The sequence below is a fragment of the Sebastes umbrosus genome, chromosome 10, assembly GCF_015220745.1.
Source record: "Sebastes umbrosus isolate fSebUmb1 chromosome 10, fSebUmb1.pri, whole genome shotgun sequence".
In the NCBI taxonomy this organism is placed as follows: domain Eukaryota; kingdom Metazoa; phylum Chordata; class Actinopteri; order Perciformes; family Sebastidae; genus Sebastes; species Sebastes umbrosus.
In genome coordinates this window covers 3,001,642-3,020,203 of record NC_051278.1, presented here as the reverse complement: position 1 = coordinate 3,020,203, position 18,562 = coordinate 3,001,642, and the positions used below count along the sequence as shown (strand labels likewise).

Genomic DNA, 18,562 nt, shown 5'->3' with positions numbered 1-18,562 from the left:
GTAATTTTTAAAAAAAAATTCTGTCATTTTGAAATACAGACAAAAAATTAAAAATTTCTTGAAAAAAAACTGTAAAAAAATGTTTTTTTTTACATTGTATTTACGGACCTCATATAATCCTCACATAACATCCATCTCTTTGACACCACGTACCGGGATGTAACACAACATTTATGTCTGAGTAACTGTTGATAGTTTTAAGAAGGTTTGCAAACTCTGTTGACTAAATATAAACCGAGTTTTGGAGGGTTTCCTCTGTGCTCGATCTGCAGGCTGCGAGGAACAATCGTATCAATGAAAAGAAAAAATTATAGAAAATGTTAAGAAGCTTAAATCTTAATATTTGACGAGATTCTTGTGATTTTTTGGGGGGATTAGTGTTCGTGGCGGCGTCCTGCAGAACTGATCTAAAGAGAACAACGGAGAGGATTATCAGAGAAGTCAGATGTGATATGTAGTCGCTGAGTGAGAGTCATGATGCCTTCATGGGGGACCACACTCTGATTAACCATTTATTAGAGCTTTATAGGAATTAATTAAACTGAGAAACCCGTGACCTGTTATTAATGACTAACTGCTTAGTACATTTCTCAATTTCTATCATCAAAAGTTTGTAACCTGCAATTAAGAAATATAGTAATCCATTAATTTAGCAGTTGTAAATGTTAATGAGTTGTTGATGAATGGATTAATGGTCCAGAAGAGGTCAAACAGTCCTCATAATGAATTTAAGAGCTAAAACGAGAAGGATTGTCCACAACCTCCGCAACCCAAAAGTGACTTTGTAATGAAATATTAATGCAACGCAGGAGGTTTAGTACTTTGAGCTGCAACAGGTGAACAGAATCAGCTTGTTTGAGAAGAGTAAGCAGAGGTTTTATATGTGACATGTGTGCAGTGGCAATCCAGCAACAACAACAAAAAGTCACTTGAAGGAATTGGAAGAAATTTCTAACGCAGCACGTTGGTGCAAAAAATTTGATCTTCCATTCAATTCAAACTTTAACTCTCCACACCAGCAGGCGGCAGTAGGTTCACATCCCGGACGAGCCCCCTATTTATGTTACAACCCAGAGGTGGCGTAGCGGTAAGGGAAGTAACATACAGCCGGTGTTATAAAGCAAACTTGTTTTTATTGCTGTGGATGAAATTAAAGGAAATTAAAGGGTACAATACTTGGGATTATAACAACAAAAAGCAAGGGATTCGGTTGGCGCGAAAAGAGGTAAAACAAAAGTGCACACCCTAGTCCTGAATATTCACTAACAAACAGACAACTAACGTCTACTCAAAAGAAAAAGAAAACTCAAAACGAGTACCTCCTACAAGTTAACATCAACAATAACGAAGATCAACTGACTCCAGTTCGATCTATACACAGTAATACTAGTTAACATATACAAAATTGTTTCGAGAGGCACAAAGGGGGACAGATCACGGTAATTCACGGCCGCCATGGCCTAGTCACAGCCGGCTTTTAAATCTTGACGCGTGGCTCGGCAGGCTGGTGATTGGATAACGAGCGGTGACGTCTCGGAGGCAGGACCACAAATGGCGGGAACTTGAGGGCATCCACCTGAGGGCGGTCCGGAGGCGTCGCCCTGAAGGGAATCCCCGGATGTATTGGAATGAGAAGATGAAAATTGAGAAGGGTCTTCTGACTTTACTCGTCGGCTTGCATTACTCACTTCCATTTCTCTTCTCGTGCACTGATTCGCTAAGCTCAACAACAAATCAGAGTGATTTCTCTCATCGACGGGCTCTGCCACCGATTCAACGTGCTGAATTGACCGAAAAACCTCCAACACAGGCAGACTAGATCCGACGAGGCGGGACACACCACAAAAACAAGACCAACAGACGCTCACCGTTGGACCAAAACTGGTCGTCAGCGTGGTGTGTCGGACTTAAAACATAAAAAACATACAAAAAACAATCTAAAACTGGTTGAATTTCAGTTAATTGTATGTCAAAATGATTCAATGAATATTCATATTTCTCTGTTTTAAAACAGTCAGGGTGTCACTTTAAAGCCTTTTTCATGTGATTACAATAAGTCCATGAGCAAGTCACCATTATGTCAGATATCGATGTGTTCAGGTAAATAATCAGTCAGTTATTATCTCCTGCAGGTGACCAGTGTTGGTTGGTATTGATCACTGTGTGTATATTTATGGTATCACTTGTTGTGCTTCAGGTCTGAGGGAATTCCCCTCCGCTAGATCAATACAGTAATTATAATACTCATTACATGCAGTGGTGATCGTGGTCACTGTGATTATCAGAGTGTGTGTGTGTGTGATGGGGTTTCCTCTGGCAGAGAGCAGGGATTACAGGATTATCATCCGTCTCTGTGGCTCCGTGGATTAGTTTTATCTACAAGGTAATCAGGGTTTTACTGTCGTCGTCCGACAGGACTACAACTCCCACATTCACACACAGCATTATGTCCATTATATCAACACCACACAGACTCACACGGGCTGCTGGTATCGACTCAAAGACTTACAACATGAGAGATAAAGCAGGAAAATATAAACATTTTTATGAAACAATATGAAATCACCTGAATGAGATTTCCTGCTCTGACCTTCTTTGAGCTCGGGGGCGTTTGGATTTCATTCAGGTAATGGAGAAAGATAAGGAAATCCAGGTGCACTAACACGTGTAAACACATTTAGGAGATACATCACGATACAGAACACCTCGAGGGGGAAAAGTCAAAGTTACATCTGGCTGCAGCGAAATAAGTGATCTTTATAGAAATAGCAATAATGAAAGCAGCGCCGTGGCTGCAGAGGACACCAAGGTTATGGTAATATTTATATATTAATAAAATTCATATATAGGGATTCGGAGGTCTGCAGGAGTTTACTTCTAAGATCACACACATATTACACATGTTAGATATTCTCAGGTAGGATGGCATGTTTTTTTAGACTACAAATTATTAAAATGTGACATTTTTTAAGCCCAAAAAAACTAAATAAATAAAAATGAAAGCTTTGAAGCAACATTTGGACCATGTAGGGAGATAATTTCCATCATCATTATTTTTTAGAAAATATGACTGAACAGTTAAATCCTTAGCTATAATGTGAAAATGTGTGATTATTTTTCAAATATTAACATTTTACAGACTTTGATGGGTGGCTATTCTGTGCTGTGAGACTTTGACCTCATGTCACTAACCTACCTTTAATATCACAGGGTTAATTATAAATACAACAGAGGTCTATGACAATTAATGCTGTGGAAAGTTTTAACTAAATAAATATATATATTATTTTACTATTTATTATTTATATATATATATATATATATATATATACATAAAAATAAATATAAATAATATATATTTATTTCTATATTTTTTTATTATATATATAAATATTTTATATATATATATATATAATTTAACATTTAAATTAATCAATATTATGTGAAATTTTGTGATTATTTTTTTTAAATACTCTAAGATCACAGGGTGAATTATAAATACAACAGAGCTCTATGAGAATTAATGCAGTAGAAAGTTTTAAATATTCACCAACATTTCAAATTTACAGATAAAACCCTGAAATAAATCACAAATGACTGAGACGTAGGAGGAAAAGAAAACACGCTGACCACAGATGAATCCTGGTTTATTGTGTGTGCAGCCTCACCAAACCACACACAGACACACATGTTGCTCATAAAAAAAGCCATATTTGTGTCATAAACCAGCTCTATTAATATCTCTTCAATCATTTATAGTTGGCTGTTTTATATCGATGGTTATAGCTCTCCATAAATGTGTCTATAAATAGATTACTACTGTAGATGCATTAAACTGCAAATCAAATTTAACCTTTATATATATATAATGTATTGTACTTTGAACACATCTGATGATTACTGGTGCACATATAACACATCACATGTTGTGTTTTTCTCTTTCAATATAAAAATGTTTAGTACAGTAATAAATCTATTTTCTTATGAAATACCCACCTTCACCACCAGGTGTCACTACAGCTCCATTAATATGTCCTTAATGGCCAAGTTTCACTCAGATATCTCCAACATTCTTCATTGATTAATAACACAACTACCACAGGAAAATAATATATTAAAATGTGACTAGAACATTTGACTTCTAACTTTCTGTTTTCACACATTTAACCAGACATGTGTGTTGTTAAAAGTTTGATCCCTCTGCAGTTTAACACTCTGACGGACACAACAGTCTTCATCCAGGAGAAAAGGTTGGAGAGGGATAGAGAAGAATCAAAGAGAGGAAATTGCTTTGTCTTTGTTATTGATTGTTTGTCCGTCTCATTTCCCAGAATAATGCCACCCCAGAGACCTCAAACCCCCGTCAGATAGATGGATAGACAGTCCAATATCTAATCATTTCTGAGATTAAAGTGGACCGACCGGGAATGTTTGAGTATCAGTAACTCAGTGTGCTAGAACTCTCAAACTTTGGTACACGGCAGGTATGTACCCATATTATTTGTCTACTACAAATAAAAAGTCACGTGGACGTCTGCTACACCCGGGCTTCTCAACCTTTGGTAACTTGAGGCCCACTTCTGATTGTTAAAATAATTCCGAGGACCGTCTTCCCGAATAAAATAAATGACAAACTGGGCTATAAATATGTGTTATGCCACTGGCAGGTTTAATGACCCACATAAATATTCAGCTTAACCCCCCCCCCCCCCCCCCCCCCCCCCCCCCCCCCCCCCCCCCCCCCCCCATCACTCCCTGCCACTATGAATCCAAACTATTCATATCTACTCACCACCAATTTGGAGTTTTTACTGGTGCAGGGTTGTCTCCAACATCACTTTTTGTTTAAACAAAAAAAAGAGCTCCATTATGTGTCATCCGAGACATACAGCATGTCTGTAAAGGGGAGACTCGTGGGTACACATAGAACCCATTTACATTCACATATCTGGAGGTCAGAGGTCAAAGGGACGCCTTCGAAAATGGCCGTGCCAGTTTTTCCTCGCCAAAATTTAGCGTAACTTTGAAGTGTTATTTAGCCTCCTTCCCGGAAAGCTAGAATGGCATGATTGGTACCGATGGATTCATTAGGCTTTTTAATTTCATCATTCCAGTATCCTTCCTCTAGCTTTAAAACCCGCCCGCTACGACCTCTGAAAGACAGAATAGCTTCCGTTGGATTTTGAAGAGGTTAATCGAACCATTTGTCACTATCTCCGCGGCCCACTAGGTGGCGCTCTGAGGCCCGCTCCAGTACAGAAATAACCTAATAAATGAACAAATCCAGAAGGAAAACAAAAACAAAACACCCACAATGAGAAAACATGTCAAACATATACTGTGAGTCCTACTACAGGAAAGTGGAAATTTACATATTTTTGATTTTGACATTTAAGCAATGTAACATCTTATGAAAAAGCATTGCATTGTAGAAAAGCTTTTTTATCATTTGATTTTATTTGATTTTCAACATTTAAGCTTCATCCAGTTAAGGCAAATTTTCCCTTTTCCAGGTAAAAAATATAAAAATGTTTTACTGAAGGCAAAGAGATGAAATGGAGTTTTATCAAAAACAGATTCATGCAGTATTATTGTTATATAACCCAGCAGACAGACACGCACGCACGCACGCACGCACGCACGCACGCACGCACGCACGCACGCACGCACGCACGCACGCACGCACGCACGCACGCACGCACACACACACACACACACACACACACACACACACACACACACACACACACACACACACACACACACACACACACACACATCAGTGTTCCCTGGAATAAGTTTGGTTTTATGTCCATCAACGTTTAGTTTAACTGCTAAACTCTAATACATTAAATGTTCTGATACGTTTCCAGATTGTGTCACGTTTTTCATATGGTGGACATGTTTCTCTTATTGCTAAATAAATCTATTTTGTACAGAAGCTTTGACAAGTTTTTGGTAATTTACCACTGACTCTCTTTCATTTACTCACTCACACACAGACGCAGGTCTCTTTATCCCTTTTCACCACGGCTGAACTTCTTTATCGGAGACAAACTTTCCATGAGGATCGGTGGCGCCGGGCGGCAGCAGCGCCAGGTAGACCGGAGTGATGGCTCCCTCATCTGGTGATTTGGGGGCTTTATCACCGGCCATGTCGGTGCGCACCCAGCCGGGACAGCAGGCGTTCAGCAAGATCTGTAAAAAACATAATAATAATATATGTTATTAGTGAGGCTTTCACTGGAAACAAAACCACAAAACTGATAAAATCCTTAAGACACACATACATGGGATTTTAAATTATAAAAACAGAAGATTAAAACAGAATAAAACAGATTAAACAGTTACAAAGTGAATAAAAATGAAATATTTGTCAAACAGAAAAGTCTTAAACTGATCTAAAAGAGCTGAGAGATGTTCCAGATGTGTAAAATAACTAAAACCTGAATGTTTTGTGGGTCAAAGTCAATTATCACATACCAGAGTTGTCATAAATTATCCTCCTAGTGATTTAGTTGTTAAAGGAAACCTCCTTAAATGTTTGGTAGTTTGAGACAAGTTGGAAAAAGTCGTAAAAATAACTGTGCAGTGAGAAGAGAGGATATGAAGTGCATTTAACATTATTTCTCCATCTTTTAATAACAAGCAACTGTGTTGAACAAAGTGGTTAAAAAAGAAGCTCAGAGATGGTTCTTGTTGTTTGATTAATATGTAATAATTACCCCGTCCTTCGGTCTCTCCTTGGACAGACGGCGAGCGTGGATCATGGACAGCGTCTAAAGACACAAACACGTTTAATTAATGTCTCCATGAAAAGAAATGTGGCATTAGAGGAGCATTTCAGTCAGACTTTCTCTAATCTTTGGTCCCTGATTTTAAGATCTGCAAACTTGGATCGAGTGCCGGGTCGTACCGTCAGTCCGGTCTTGGACATCCCGTACGACGTGTCGGGCCAGCCGCCCTTCTGGTGCTGACCCTTTTTAGCCTCGTCCACAAACTTCTCCATCAGTCCCACCAGCTCCTCCTCGGTGATGTCCTCGCTGCGGAAACGCTCCTGGAGGGCCGCGCTGCACTTGGTCAGAGCGCGGTAGCCGACGAAGCTGGAGACGTTCACCACGCGACCTAAAACACAGACACAGAGGATGTTTGACGCTGCTTATCAAACCTCTTCGTGTCTCACAGCATGTCAAACTAAATTTGTCACCTTAAACAAATGTCACAAAAGATTAAAATATGAGTTACCAGGAAAAGAAAAAGAAAAAGATGAGTTACAATGTGCCAATGTTGGTGGGATCAGCAGCTACTGAAACATGACAGACTGCTGTCGGTGTTTCCATTTGCCACAGCCTAATTTGTCCTGCCACAGTTTGATAATGAACCGAAAATAGTCTGTGCGACCGGTCTACCAAGTCGGCTTGGAAAGGCCCGGGAGTGAAAGTGGCTTGCAGCTCCGGGCCGTGAGCTTTACAGCTGCTTCCCGGTCCAAGGGACGGCGTGACTGTCAACCGGGTGGACTGCCCTCAGTGCGAGGGTTCTGGTACCATGGACCCCGTTTCATTTACCACGCTTTGTGTTGGGTGTGACTTTTTTTTGCCGTGTCATCACCATTAACATGTATACAACCAATGTGTTTATGATTAAATTGTTTACAAGAGCACAACGTTCTTCGTGGATCTAGCCTCTTAATTTTGCTTTCAAAGTTCACAAGATTGATGCATTTAACTTTAAAATGTACAAAAAAAAAAAATTCCGCTGGAGCTTCCCGGACTCACCAGTCTCACAAAATCCTGTGGGAATAGAATATTCAAAGTCACGGTTGAACCATTGGCGATTAAAAATAACCAACTTTACCTTTTCTGTTACATTATCTGAATCAAGACTAAAACAAACTCTAAAGTAGACAGATAGTAGACTTGGTCCACTTCTGTGTCCTTACCTCCGGCTTTGATGAGCGGCAGGAAGTCAGTCAACATGTCTCTGGTGGCGAAGAAGTTGGTCTTGAGGGAGACCTCCGCCTGGACGGCAAATGGAGCCGTGTCGGCCACTGAAGGGAATTTTAAAAAAATGGTTTTACGGGTAAAAGGGATATTTTGATTTAAATATTTGTAAATTTGAGGAAATAATTAGTGAGGATAATATGGAAGTACAGGCAGCTTCCTATCTGATTACTTGTTAAAAAAAATAAAAATGAATAAAATTTAAAACAAATAATAACTTCTCTAAAATGGAATTATTTTATGAATATTTGTAATAAATAAAAATTATCGTATTTTTCAGCAAAAAAATATTATTTTTATTTAATATAATTATTGTGATTTTTTTTTATTTTGGCCATAATTGTTCAACCATACAGCTAACGCTACTAATACTCCTAATAATAATAATAATAATAATAATAGTACATATGTGTAAAATTGTACAGTATGCTGGTTCTACTTCCATACCAGTATTATTCAGTATGTCTGAGTAGTAGTAATATTTTAACATTACTGTGTGCATGACTCCAGTGTTGTATAATAATAATATATATTAATATATCCTTGTAATTGTACTTTTGAATGCAATCCCAGCGTTGTTGATGAGGACGTCCACGCCTCCGTACTTCTCCTTAAAGTAAGCGGCGGCGGCGGTGATGCTGTTCACGTCGTTGATGTCCAGCTGGTGAAACATTGGCTTCAGTCCGTCTGAGGCCAGAGATGCCACGGCCTCCTCACCACGACCGCTGCAGCAAAAAGAAAGAATCCATTTTCACTTCTTTATTCTCATGAGAAACGTTGAGCCATTGGGTTTATAGTGGTTAATGGTTGTTACATGAATGTTCTGCTAAAGTTAGAACAGTTTTGCAATTGTCTTTATAAAAACATTGCATGTTTTCTCTGTATATGTCCAGTTGATAGGCATTTTATTCTGTATCATGTGATATCATGTGAAATTACATGTGGAGTTGTCATTTTGTCTGTATAAACTGTTTTTGTTCACATGGACGTTTGCCAAAGACAAATACCTGGCAGATTGAAACTTGAAAATGTCCACAATACTTAATGTAATGTAATTAATGTCCCTGACAGTCAGTCAATGATGCTGTAATATGTTCTAATAGATCAGTTTGGTCCAGGTGTCACCAGGTGTCACCAGGTGAGCTACCTACACGTCTCTGGAGGTGAGGTAGACGTCTCCTTGGTACTGCTTGCAGAGCGCTCGGACGATGGCCAGCCCGATGCCCTTGTTGCTGCCCGTTACCACGGCGACCTTGGTAGACATGTCTGTCCACAGAGAGACATCAGAGCATGAGATCACACATTCAATACCTGATCGTTAATTGTTAACGGTAGAAAAATAAACTCTTATCAGCACATTAAACACAACACAGTGTTTTTCAGTCCTGAGAAGAGTCAATGATGTTATCAGACATGTAGGAGGAGATAAAAAAAAGGGTTGAGATTTGCTGAGTCATGGTGACAGTGTCAGAGTGAGAGAGACTTGTTCTTTAAATCGTTTATAATCTATTATACTTGGAATAAAAAAAGAATGATTGGTGAACTTGTTTTGATCATAAAAACAAACACTTTTTACTTAAATTGTGTCTTATAATAATGCAAAAACTCTTAACAGCACCAGACATGTGGGAGGAGATTGAGAAGAGATCAAATCTGCTGAGTCATGGTGACACTTTCAGAAAGAAACAGAGACAATTGTTCTTTAAATTGTCTATAATATATTACAGCTGGATATATAATAATATATATATTAAGAAACAAACATTTTTTCATAAAAAAACATTATTAATATTTTTATTTATTTATCTTTATTTAAAAGTGGGAACTTTATAGTAATTTTTTATGTATATAATTTTCCTATTCTATATGTATGATCTTGACTTTTGCAGTATTTTTATTTTCTCTTATGTTATATTCCTTATACAGTATGTGGAAAAACTACTTGGCAATAAACCTGATTCTGAATAATGTATGATCATGTAAAAAAATAGCTTTAATTGTGTTTTTTACTCTGATATACGACATTAAAAATGGGAACTTACACGGGGAAATTTTGCACATTTTTAATAGTATTTATTCATATTTTTATTGTATTTTTTCTCCCCCATCTATGATTCTTGACTTTTGCAGTACTTTTATTTTTATTTTCTCTTACTATGTTTACTATATTATTTTGCATATTCCTGCACAAAACTGTACAACTCCATTCCATTTAAAACAGATTTATACATATTTTTATAGTATTTTTTCATATTTTTATTGTAATTTCTTTCTATTCTATATTTGTGTTTCTTATAATAAATAATAATAATCTAATAATAATAAATAATAATATTTATATAGTGTTTTTCATGAAACTCAAAACACTTTTAAGCGTCTTTGAGTTCTTTAAAAGCGCTATATAAGTTGAATTTATTATTATTATTATTACTTTACACAGTTAAAATGATCATATATAAAAACATTGTAATAAATAAAACACAGCTTTAATCATACATACAAAGCAGATTAGTTATTTTCTCTAACTATGTTTATTGTTATGCACCAAACTAAGGAGAAAAAAGATTATGATTAATGTATGATAATATAAATAAAACAGGGTCTAACAACAACAACATACCCACTGTTTCACCTTTAAAAATTAATATTTAATCAAAGATCCTGTAAAGGATTAAAGGATAAAGTGCTGAGTCACACCATGAGCACAAACTGTTGTGACCTTTAGCCTCAATACAAACCTCTAATATATAAACTGGTTTTACTGGTATTTATCCAGTATGAGTAACAGTAGTAGTAGTACTTGCAGTTAGGGTGTGAAACTAACCTTATATAAAACACATCATTTATACATTTTAGCTTTAAGAGAGGAGCTTTTTCTCCTGATTTCAGATGATTGTTTGTTACATAACTCTGACTGATAATGATCATATTCATGTTTCAGGTAGTAAACCAGCACGATTACAGACTAATACAGATACATAATACACATATTAACGTTTGCATGTTGCTAACTGTATAAATAGGAGGAGAAAAGGAGGTTTCTTACTTGTAGTAGCTGTAGTAGTGATGTAGTGAACCTGCGGTGGTGCAGCAGCTGCAGACAGACAGACCAGAGGAGAGTGACGCGTTGAGCTCAGTGTGCAGAGAACTGGGACAATAAAAAGGATGTGGAGGTTTTACTGCGCAGCCTCAGTGCGCAGATCCGGAAAAACAAGCTGACCACGTGGTATTTGAGGCATGGAGCCACTGTGCTGCACAGAATGAAGATTTTACACAGATGAGGATAATATCTAGGTATAGTATTTGGTGTTTAACTCTGTATGTATGTCATGTATGTACCCAGAGTTTAACTTCGTTGATAACTACACAAAATGTCTTTGGTGAGCAGTGCATGATGGGAATGTTTTAGTGTTTAACACTGTAAGGGAGACAGTTTTGTTATTAACTTACACTATTAAAGGTAAACCTCAAAACCCAGTGTTTGTGTGTGGTTTGGTACGTTTTAACTCATTAACTCCCACAAATCACATGTAAACTTTAGTTATTTAGTTGATTTTTAAGCTCCATGTTTATGTTTGTGTGGTCATTTTTGTATTTAAAGCAGCAGTAGTCAGGATATATTTTTGGCATCATTGGGCAAAAATCCCATAATAACCTTTCAGCATATTGAAATTCAAGTGTCCTGAGAGAAAACTAGACTTCTGCACCTCCTCATGGCTCTGTTTTCAGGCTTTATAACATTTAGCCCGTGACGGGAAACTTTGACCAATCACAGGTCATTTCATTGAGAGAGAGCGAGAGAGAGCGTTCCTATTGGCTGTGCTCCGGTCATGTGACCAGAACTTGGCGTTCTCTCACCAGATTTCAAAATAGCGGCGGCGTCACAAACCTTCTCATTTTACAGCTAAACCGTGCACTACAAGATGATTCTGAAAACAGATAAGCAGAGAAATAGGCATTAACGTAACAGAATATTGATTCATATTTGATCAGCGCTGCCTAGTTTGACCGTTTGGTCGGAGTTCGCGAGTGATTGACAAGTGATCTCATAGACAGCAGCTGGACAGCAGACCTCAGCTCTGACTGCTTGTTTTCCTCCGGTCTGTGAAATCTTGATTTTTGTTCCGGTTACTTGTTTCATGAACTACTGTCAGGATATAGCGACCGTTTTATACAAATAACTTTTTTTAATCATATTTGCTCCAATCTCGCCAACTTCAGCTTTAACTGGTTAGCAAAAGTAAACTGACAGCATACAATGTAAATATAGGAAGATACACTCTGTCGCCAGTTTATTAGGTACAGATATTTAAAACTAATGCAGTCTACTTCAACAGCTATGAAATATATTCCACCTTCACGAGGGTTATAATGTTCATTTGTTGTTCAAAACTGTTTTAGAGAGATGTTGATTTTTGGCTGTCATAGTTTGTATTTGTTTACCCTCAGTGATATTCATGGGTTGGACATAATATTAGAAACACCTGTCAATATGATATACAGGCTGTAAAATAACCATACAGTTGAATTGTCACCTCTCTAAATGCGAGCAAACCAAAGGATCAGGTGTACCTAATAAACAGCCAACTGAGTGTAAATGAAAAATGCACAAAGTAGGATACAAGAGAGGGTTTTTGCTTTGGTGATATTTATTATGTTAATTAGTTATCCATCTTATAAAAGCAAGTGAGGGAGTTAATGTTTGATCCACAGCCTCAGGAAGTCACCAAATCTTGTAGAGAAGTTGTGAATACTGTGTGGTTGGTTTGCCAACTGGAGGTCTGATGACCTTTAGCTTTCTTATAGTTATAGTGTGTGTGAATGTGTGTGTTTGTGGTCCAGGTCCAGGTGGGATCATGAGGGGTCGCGGCCATCGGGCTGGACGAGTTGCAAGGAAGAGGAGGCAGAAACAAGAAAGCGTCGTCGCGGCGGGTATAAACCAGTTTACTGTTGCTTTCTAAAAATGTCTCTCTGCTGTAAGCTGTTTCAGCTCAGACGGGTCTCTCTGATTCCGTCTCTCTGTGTTTCCTCAGTGTCTTTGTGTCACCAGCTGCAGTATGTGAGGCTGATGAAGTTTCTTCACCAACGAGGATTCACTTCGACGCTGCTGCAGCCGGCCCTCTTCACTGGTACTGTTCTTTACTGTATCAGTCCACATTCTGCTCCATGAGAGCAGCCATTGTGATGTAGAAAAGAGTCACTCAACCAATGTATAATAATATAATCCAACATGTTTTCATCCCAACTCGTCACATACCGACTCTTTGTCAGACCCCTCGGCGTCACTTTTCGGTCGCAGTAAACACGTATTTAATGTTGTGGATTAAACAAAAACACTTGCTTTGGTTTAGGCAACAAAACCACTATAGTTAGGTTGAGGAAAAAACAACATCGTTGGGCTTGAGGTCACTACGTTTGTACAGTGAAAATGTGACTTGACGTTGTGAAGACGGCACACAAACGAACAGCTGATTGTAAAGTGAAATGTGATGCACCCATCCACCTCTCCTTCCACCCGTCCTGTGTGTCTCTTTCGCTCTTTAAGCTACATCACCACATAACTTTCCCTGAGCGGAGTGGATGGGTTTACATTGTAGTTAATGGAAAATCCGGTGTGTTTCATACCGGCGTGAAAGGGTGCGTCTGCGTCGGTATCGAACACCGACGTCTGTGACAAAGCGTTGGTATTTGACGCCCTGGGAATGAGAACAGGCTGGATAATCTGACGGATGGACTGAAGTTCAGACTATAACGATTGTGTTTACTGCTTCTTGTAATCCAGACACAGGCAGAGGACTGCAAGCTCTCAGGAGCATAAAGGTGAGTCTGCATCTGATTGAATGAACAACACATGTGTATAGTTTATAAAGCTAGTAATGATTTCAATGTCTGAAGTTAACAATCAATATATTTTCTCTTTGATCGTCTCTGTTCTCGTCTCAGCCAGGTCAGCTGCTCATCTCTCTGCCAGAGTCCTGTCTCCTCACAACCTCGACTGTTCTGGACAGCTACCTGGGACCGTATATCAAATGGTGAACTCTCACACGTTCATACACAAAGTGAAACTATTTAAAATGTCAGAATATGTCCGGATACAGCAGTGGACAGAATAACAAACTGGGAAACTCTAATGCAATCCATCCCAACAGCCCTGCAATAGCCACTACCTCTTTAAAGCTTCAATGTGTCATATGGGTGTATGGATTGACCCATTATTCCTGTCTCCCCAGCTGGAAGCCCCGCCTCTCCCCCCTGCTGGCGCTCTGTGTCTTCCTGGTGTGTGAGCGGCACCGAGGAGAGGCCTCTGATTGGTTCCCCTACATCGACGTGCTGCCCACTGCCTACACCTGCCCCGCCTATTTCACCGACGACATCGTGGCTGTTCTGCCAGCCGGCCTGCAGAGACAGGCTTTAGAGCAGAGGGAGGCGGTGAGAGAGATCCACTCCTCCAATCAGAACTTTTTCAGGTGAGTCGACACTGAAGCCAGTTATTCAGGTCGTGTGTGAGGAGGGCGTAGCAGGGCTGAGGTTACTCACACATTGCGTAACATTACTTGCAGAATGCAAGATTTAGTGGCACATTAAATATTTGCATTTAGATAATAGTCCTCTATACAAAGTATAAACCTGGAGCCAGCTGCATAAAAACAAACCCAAATCTAACTTTAAATCAGATGTGCTATAGAGATTTAAATTCGCCTGTTGCATAAAGAGTGACTAATGTAGGACTTACTTAGATAGCCTGTCGTGCAGTGCATTATGGGTGAAATAAGACACTTCACAGAAGAGAAAAAATTTAAAAAGTCTGGGAGAAAATAACAGAAAAGGTAAACGGCATAAACCGTTAGAGATGTTCAGAAACAATTCAAGAATATGGTCCAAGAATCCAAAAGAAGTTCTGGATAAACAGTTGAAATAATTAGCTAACTAACCTTCCAGCAGATTGTTGCCATAGCAACAAGGCTCTCACCTAAGGCTAAGCCAGGGGGAGAGGTGGCTAATGTCTTTATATTTATGCAACAGACAGGCTTACTGTGGTTAGACTAGTCTAACCTGACGATCTAAGACCAGTCTGAGGCCAAGACTAGTCTTAACCTGAGTTTATGCAACTGGCCCCTGGTGCTTTAAATACATACATACCAATGCATATAATTCTTCAAAACACAAGTGACCCTTCAGTCTACATGTGAACAATGTCCGTATCGTGATTTATTCTTGATCCAGATCTCTGCAGCCGGTCCTGAGTCGGCCCGTGGATGAGGTGTTGACTTATGAAGCACTGAGGTACGCACCCTTACACTTTTCTCAGTGGTACTTTATTTATTTTAGTATATATTTATAACTTCTTTAATGATTAAATCACTGAATCACTACATGGTTTATGGCATGAAGATGTTTCCAGACTAAAGTTTGTCAGGTTATTAAGCTGTGACCCTCTTCCTCCTCCTCCTCCTCCTCCTCCTCCTTCTCCTCCTCCTCCTCCTCCTCATCCTTCTCCTCCTCTTCCTCCTCCTCCTCCTCAAGGTGGGCATGGTGTAGCGTCAACACGCGCACCGTCTTCATGTCCCACCCGTCCAACAACTTCCTGTCTGGACAGGATGATTATGCTTTAGCTCCCTTTCTGGACCTGCTCAACCACCGCCCCGACGTGCAGGTAAACACATAAACACTGAACTATGTGTAAAAGCTCAATCTGATTGGTCACTTGGAAAGAGGGAGAGCCAATAATGAGTTGTTGTTTTTTTTTCCAGGTAAAAGCGAGTTTCAATGACTTGACCAGATGTTATGAAATCAGGAGCGTTTTCGGGACGCTCCGCTACCAGCAGGCCTTCATCAACTACGATTCCCATGACAACCAGCGCCTGATGCTGGAGTACGGATTTGTGGCCTCCTGCAACCCCAACAGCGTGGTCTATGTGGAAACAGGTGAACTACAAACACTCTGAAGCTGCTCCAGATTTACTGTTTTTGTAGTTTTTATGGACGTTGCAGTTTGTTGTTGTCGTCGTCTCGATATCGAGTTCAGGTTACATGAAAAAGTTCATGTTAACCAGATGTTTGTACTCTTTTGTTTCACTGTGTTCCTTCAGATCTCCTCGGTGACGTTTTAAGAGGTGACAGGAGTTTGGATCAGAAGATCAAGTTTCTCAGAGAGAATAATTTCCTCCAGTAAGTCATTTGTCATTGTTCCTTTTATGTTTTATATAGTTTGTCTGTAAACTGTGGTAATAGTTCCACTAGATATTATTATTATTATTATTATTATTATTATTATTATAGTGTTATAGAGGAAGATGGGAGATGTTAAAGGAACAGTCCTTTGTTTTTGGAGCTACATATTGTCTGTCTTGTCCAGAGTAGCAGCAGTTTCCCCGTGTGTCCAGTTTTTATTCGGGGTGTAAATCACAAGTTTCATCACAATATGATATTATATTAATTCTTTGTAAAACAATATGATATTTGCTGATATCACAAAGTCTGCAGAAGCAGAAATGCTTTAGGTTTATGAACCAGGAAGGTCTCTGAGATCCTCCGGTTCTTCTCTTTTAGTTGTTCCCACAAAGCAGAACAGAAACATTTGGTGACGCTGCTTGCAGCCGCTGGAACAACCTTCCAGAGGAACTGAGAGAAATATTAGTATTTTGAAACGTAAACTAAAACCCATCTATTTAGTCTGGCTTTTATGTAGTGTTTAATAATTGTATGGTTTTATTGTTTATACTATTTTATTTATCATTATATTGTTTATTTTAACATTTTATTGCTGATCATTATTACCTCTTTTATTTGATTAATATTTCATTATTTTAATACAATCTGCTTATTTTGTGTAGTTTCATAATTTTTATTTATTTATTTTTATTGTTATTTTTATTTCCTTGTGTTTTATTTATCTTTTATTATCTTAGATACCCATCTTTTATTGCTTTCTTATTCAATGAACTTTTATATTGGTTGTTTTGGTGTGTATTTGTCCCTAAATCTATTTTTTTAACACTTTTTGTCAGTCATCTGTCCAGCACTTTAAATTGCATTTGACTTGTTTGAAAGGTGCTATATAAATAAAGTTTGATTGATTGTATATTGCACACAGAGATTAATTAAAATTTAAATAAGTCTGATAAATATGGCGCATAAAATCCCTCTCGGTTTCTCTCTGTCAGTAATCTCACTGTGTCCGGTGACGGTCCCAGCTGGAGGCTGATGACGGCTCTCAGACTGATGTCGCTGCCACAAACACTGTAGTAAGGCTACTTCTGTGTCATTGGTCAGTTAGTCAGTAACGTGCGTGTGTGCGTGTGTGCGTGTGTGTGTGTGTTATAACTGATTTATTAGATGTGTGTTTATTCTCATAGCCACCACTGGAGGGCGGTGCTGCTCGGCCAGGCGGTGAGTGAGGAGAGAGAGGAGTGGAGCTTCCAGACGGCCAAGACTCTCTGTCAGCGACTACTACAGGACACACACTCTGCTCTGGATAAGGTATGTGTGTATGCTCCACCAAGTATCAAACTGTTGACCAGCAACACACGACCTGATTTATGTATTTATGTATTTATTTAAATGCTGTATGTGTGTTTAGATCTGCCAGCTCCTCCAGCTGTGTGGGCAGCCAATCAGGGAGCAGCTACATGTGGTCGAGTCACTGCGACAGGAGGAGAGGTGCATCCTGGGAAGCTGTCTCGAGGCACTGGGAGGCACACCGGATGAACAACCGGACGAACTGTTGTCATGGCAACCTGATGTTGACGCTGTGAGCTGATATCTGTGGGCTCCTTCTCATTTCTCGTCTCCTCCGGCTTGTGACTCGGAAATCGATCTCAGCGCTCCATCATGAAGGATTCCTAAAATGCATTTCGAGGAGCAAGGAGGCTTGCCGGAGGAGCTATAAGCGAGGACACACCGGTGTGTTTTTTCTGGCACCCGTGACATATAAATAGGCGTTGATGATGGACAGATAATCCAGGTGTGCCACACGTCATATTTAATGGACGTTGCTTTAAAATGACGACTCCGTGACCTTGACTCCTCTCTCCTCGCCTCCTCCGCTCACATTGGAGTCGTGAGGAGAGGAGGAGGCAAGGAAAGGAACGGAGGATGTACAAACTGGGACATGAGAAAGGCCGCCGGTGATGCTGGACAGTCTGCATGTTGCCGTTCTGCTTGTCGACCAGTACGTGAAGCGGCAGGATGGCCTGACGACCCGTTAACCAAGAGGGTCACAGGTTTGATTCCAGGTGTGCTGACGGAGCGTCACCACCATCAACTGAGCCAAGTAAAGGTCAAAGATACAGTGCTCTGAAATTACTGTACTATTCTTGGAACCTTCTGGACTCATGTCAGACAGAATGGCGAGGAGAAACAACACGTTGTCTTATTTATTTTCTGATTTAAAGTTTCAGTTCCCGAACATTTTCCATTCAGGAGTTTTGTTTGCGATTGAAGTAATTTCAGACAACAGGTTTTATGACGACCACTTAAATTACAGTTTGTTTATATTGTAATTTGGAATATTTATAAGAAAAACATAAAACTTTGCTGTTTTTACACCGAAAGCAAGAATC

At 39.2% G+C, this 18,562-nt stretch overlaps 2 protein-coding genes across 4 annotated transcripts; one reads left to right on the top strand and one right to left on the bottom strand.

Moving 5' to 3' along the window:
- Positions 1-5,737: 5,737 nt before the first annotated feature.
- Positions 5,738-11,174, bottom strand: cbr1 (carbonyl reductase 1). 2 transcript variants are annotated; one of them, XR_005208615.1, is made up of 8 exons: positions 11,047-11,174; positions 9,152-9,266; positions 8,556-8,725; positions 7,940-8,047; positions 6,917-7,125; positions 6,726-6,779; positions 5,968-6,198; positions 5,738-5,789 (listed from the first exon to the last, which is right to left on the bottom strand). XR_005208615.1 is itself a non-coding variant. In XM_037783059.1 (7 exons), exons 2-7 carry the CDS (start codon positions 9,262-9,264, stop codon positions 6,025-6,027), a joined length of 828 nt encoding a protein of 275 aa, XP_037638987.1. In that variant the 5' UTR covers positions 9,265-9,266; positions 11,047-11,174; the 3' UTR covers positions 5,871-6,024. The 2 variants fall into 2 exon arrangements, 1 of the variants encoding a protein (XP_037638987.1); XM_037783059.1 differs by lacking the exon at positions 5,738-5,789 and having other exon boundaries at positions 5,871-6,198.
- On the top strand, positions 11,161-18,549 carry setd4 (SET domain containing 4). Of its 2 annotated transcripts, XM_037783055.1 has the most exons (13): positions 11,163-11,294; positions 12,843-12,932; positions 13,034-13,129; positions 13,783-13,820; positions 13,944-14,032; positions 14,231-14,467; positions 15,225-15,284; positions 15,525-15,654; positions 15,752-15,926; positions 16,091-16,169; positions 17,165-17,245; positions 17,357-17,480; positions 17,581-18,549. In XM_037783055.1, exons 2-13 carry the CDS (start codon positions 12,857-12,859, stop codon positions 17,758-17,760), a joined length of 1,365 nt encoding a protein of 454 aa, XP_037638983.1. In that variant the 5' UTR covers positions 11,163-11,294; positions 12,843-12,856; the 3' UTR covers positions 17,761-18,549. The 2 variants fall into 2 exon arrangements, with proteins under 2 accessions (XP_037638984.1, XP_037638983.1); XM_037783056.1 differs by lacking the exon at positions 17,581-18,549 and having other exon boundaries at positions 11,161-11,294; positions 17,337-17,472.
- Positions 18,550-18,562: the final 13 nt, after the last annotated feature.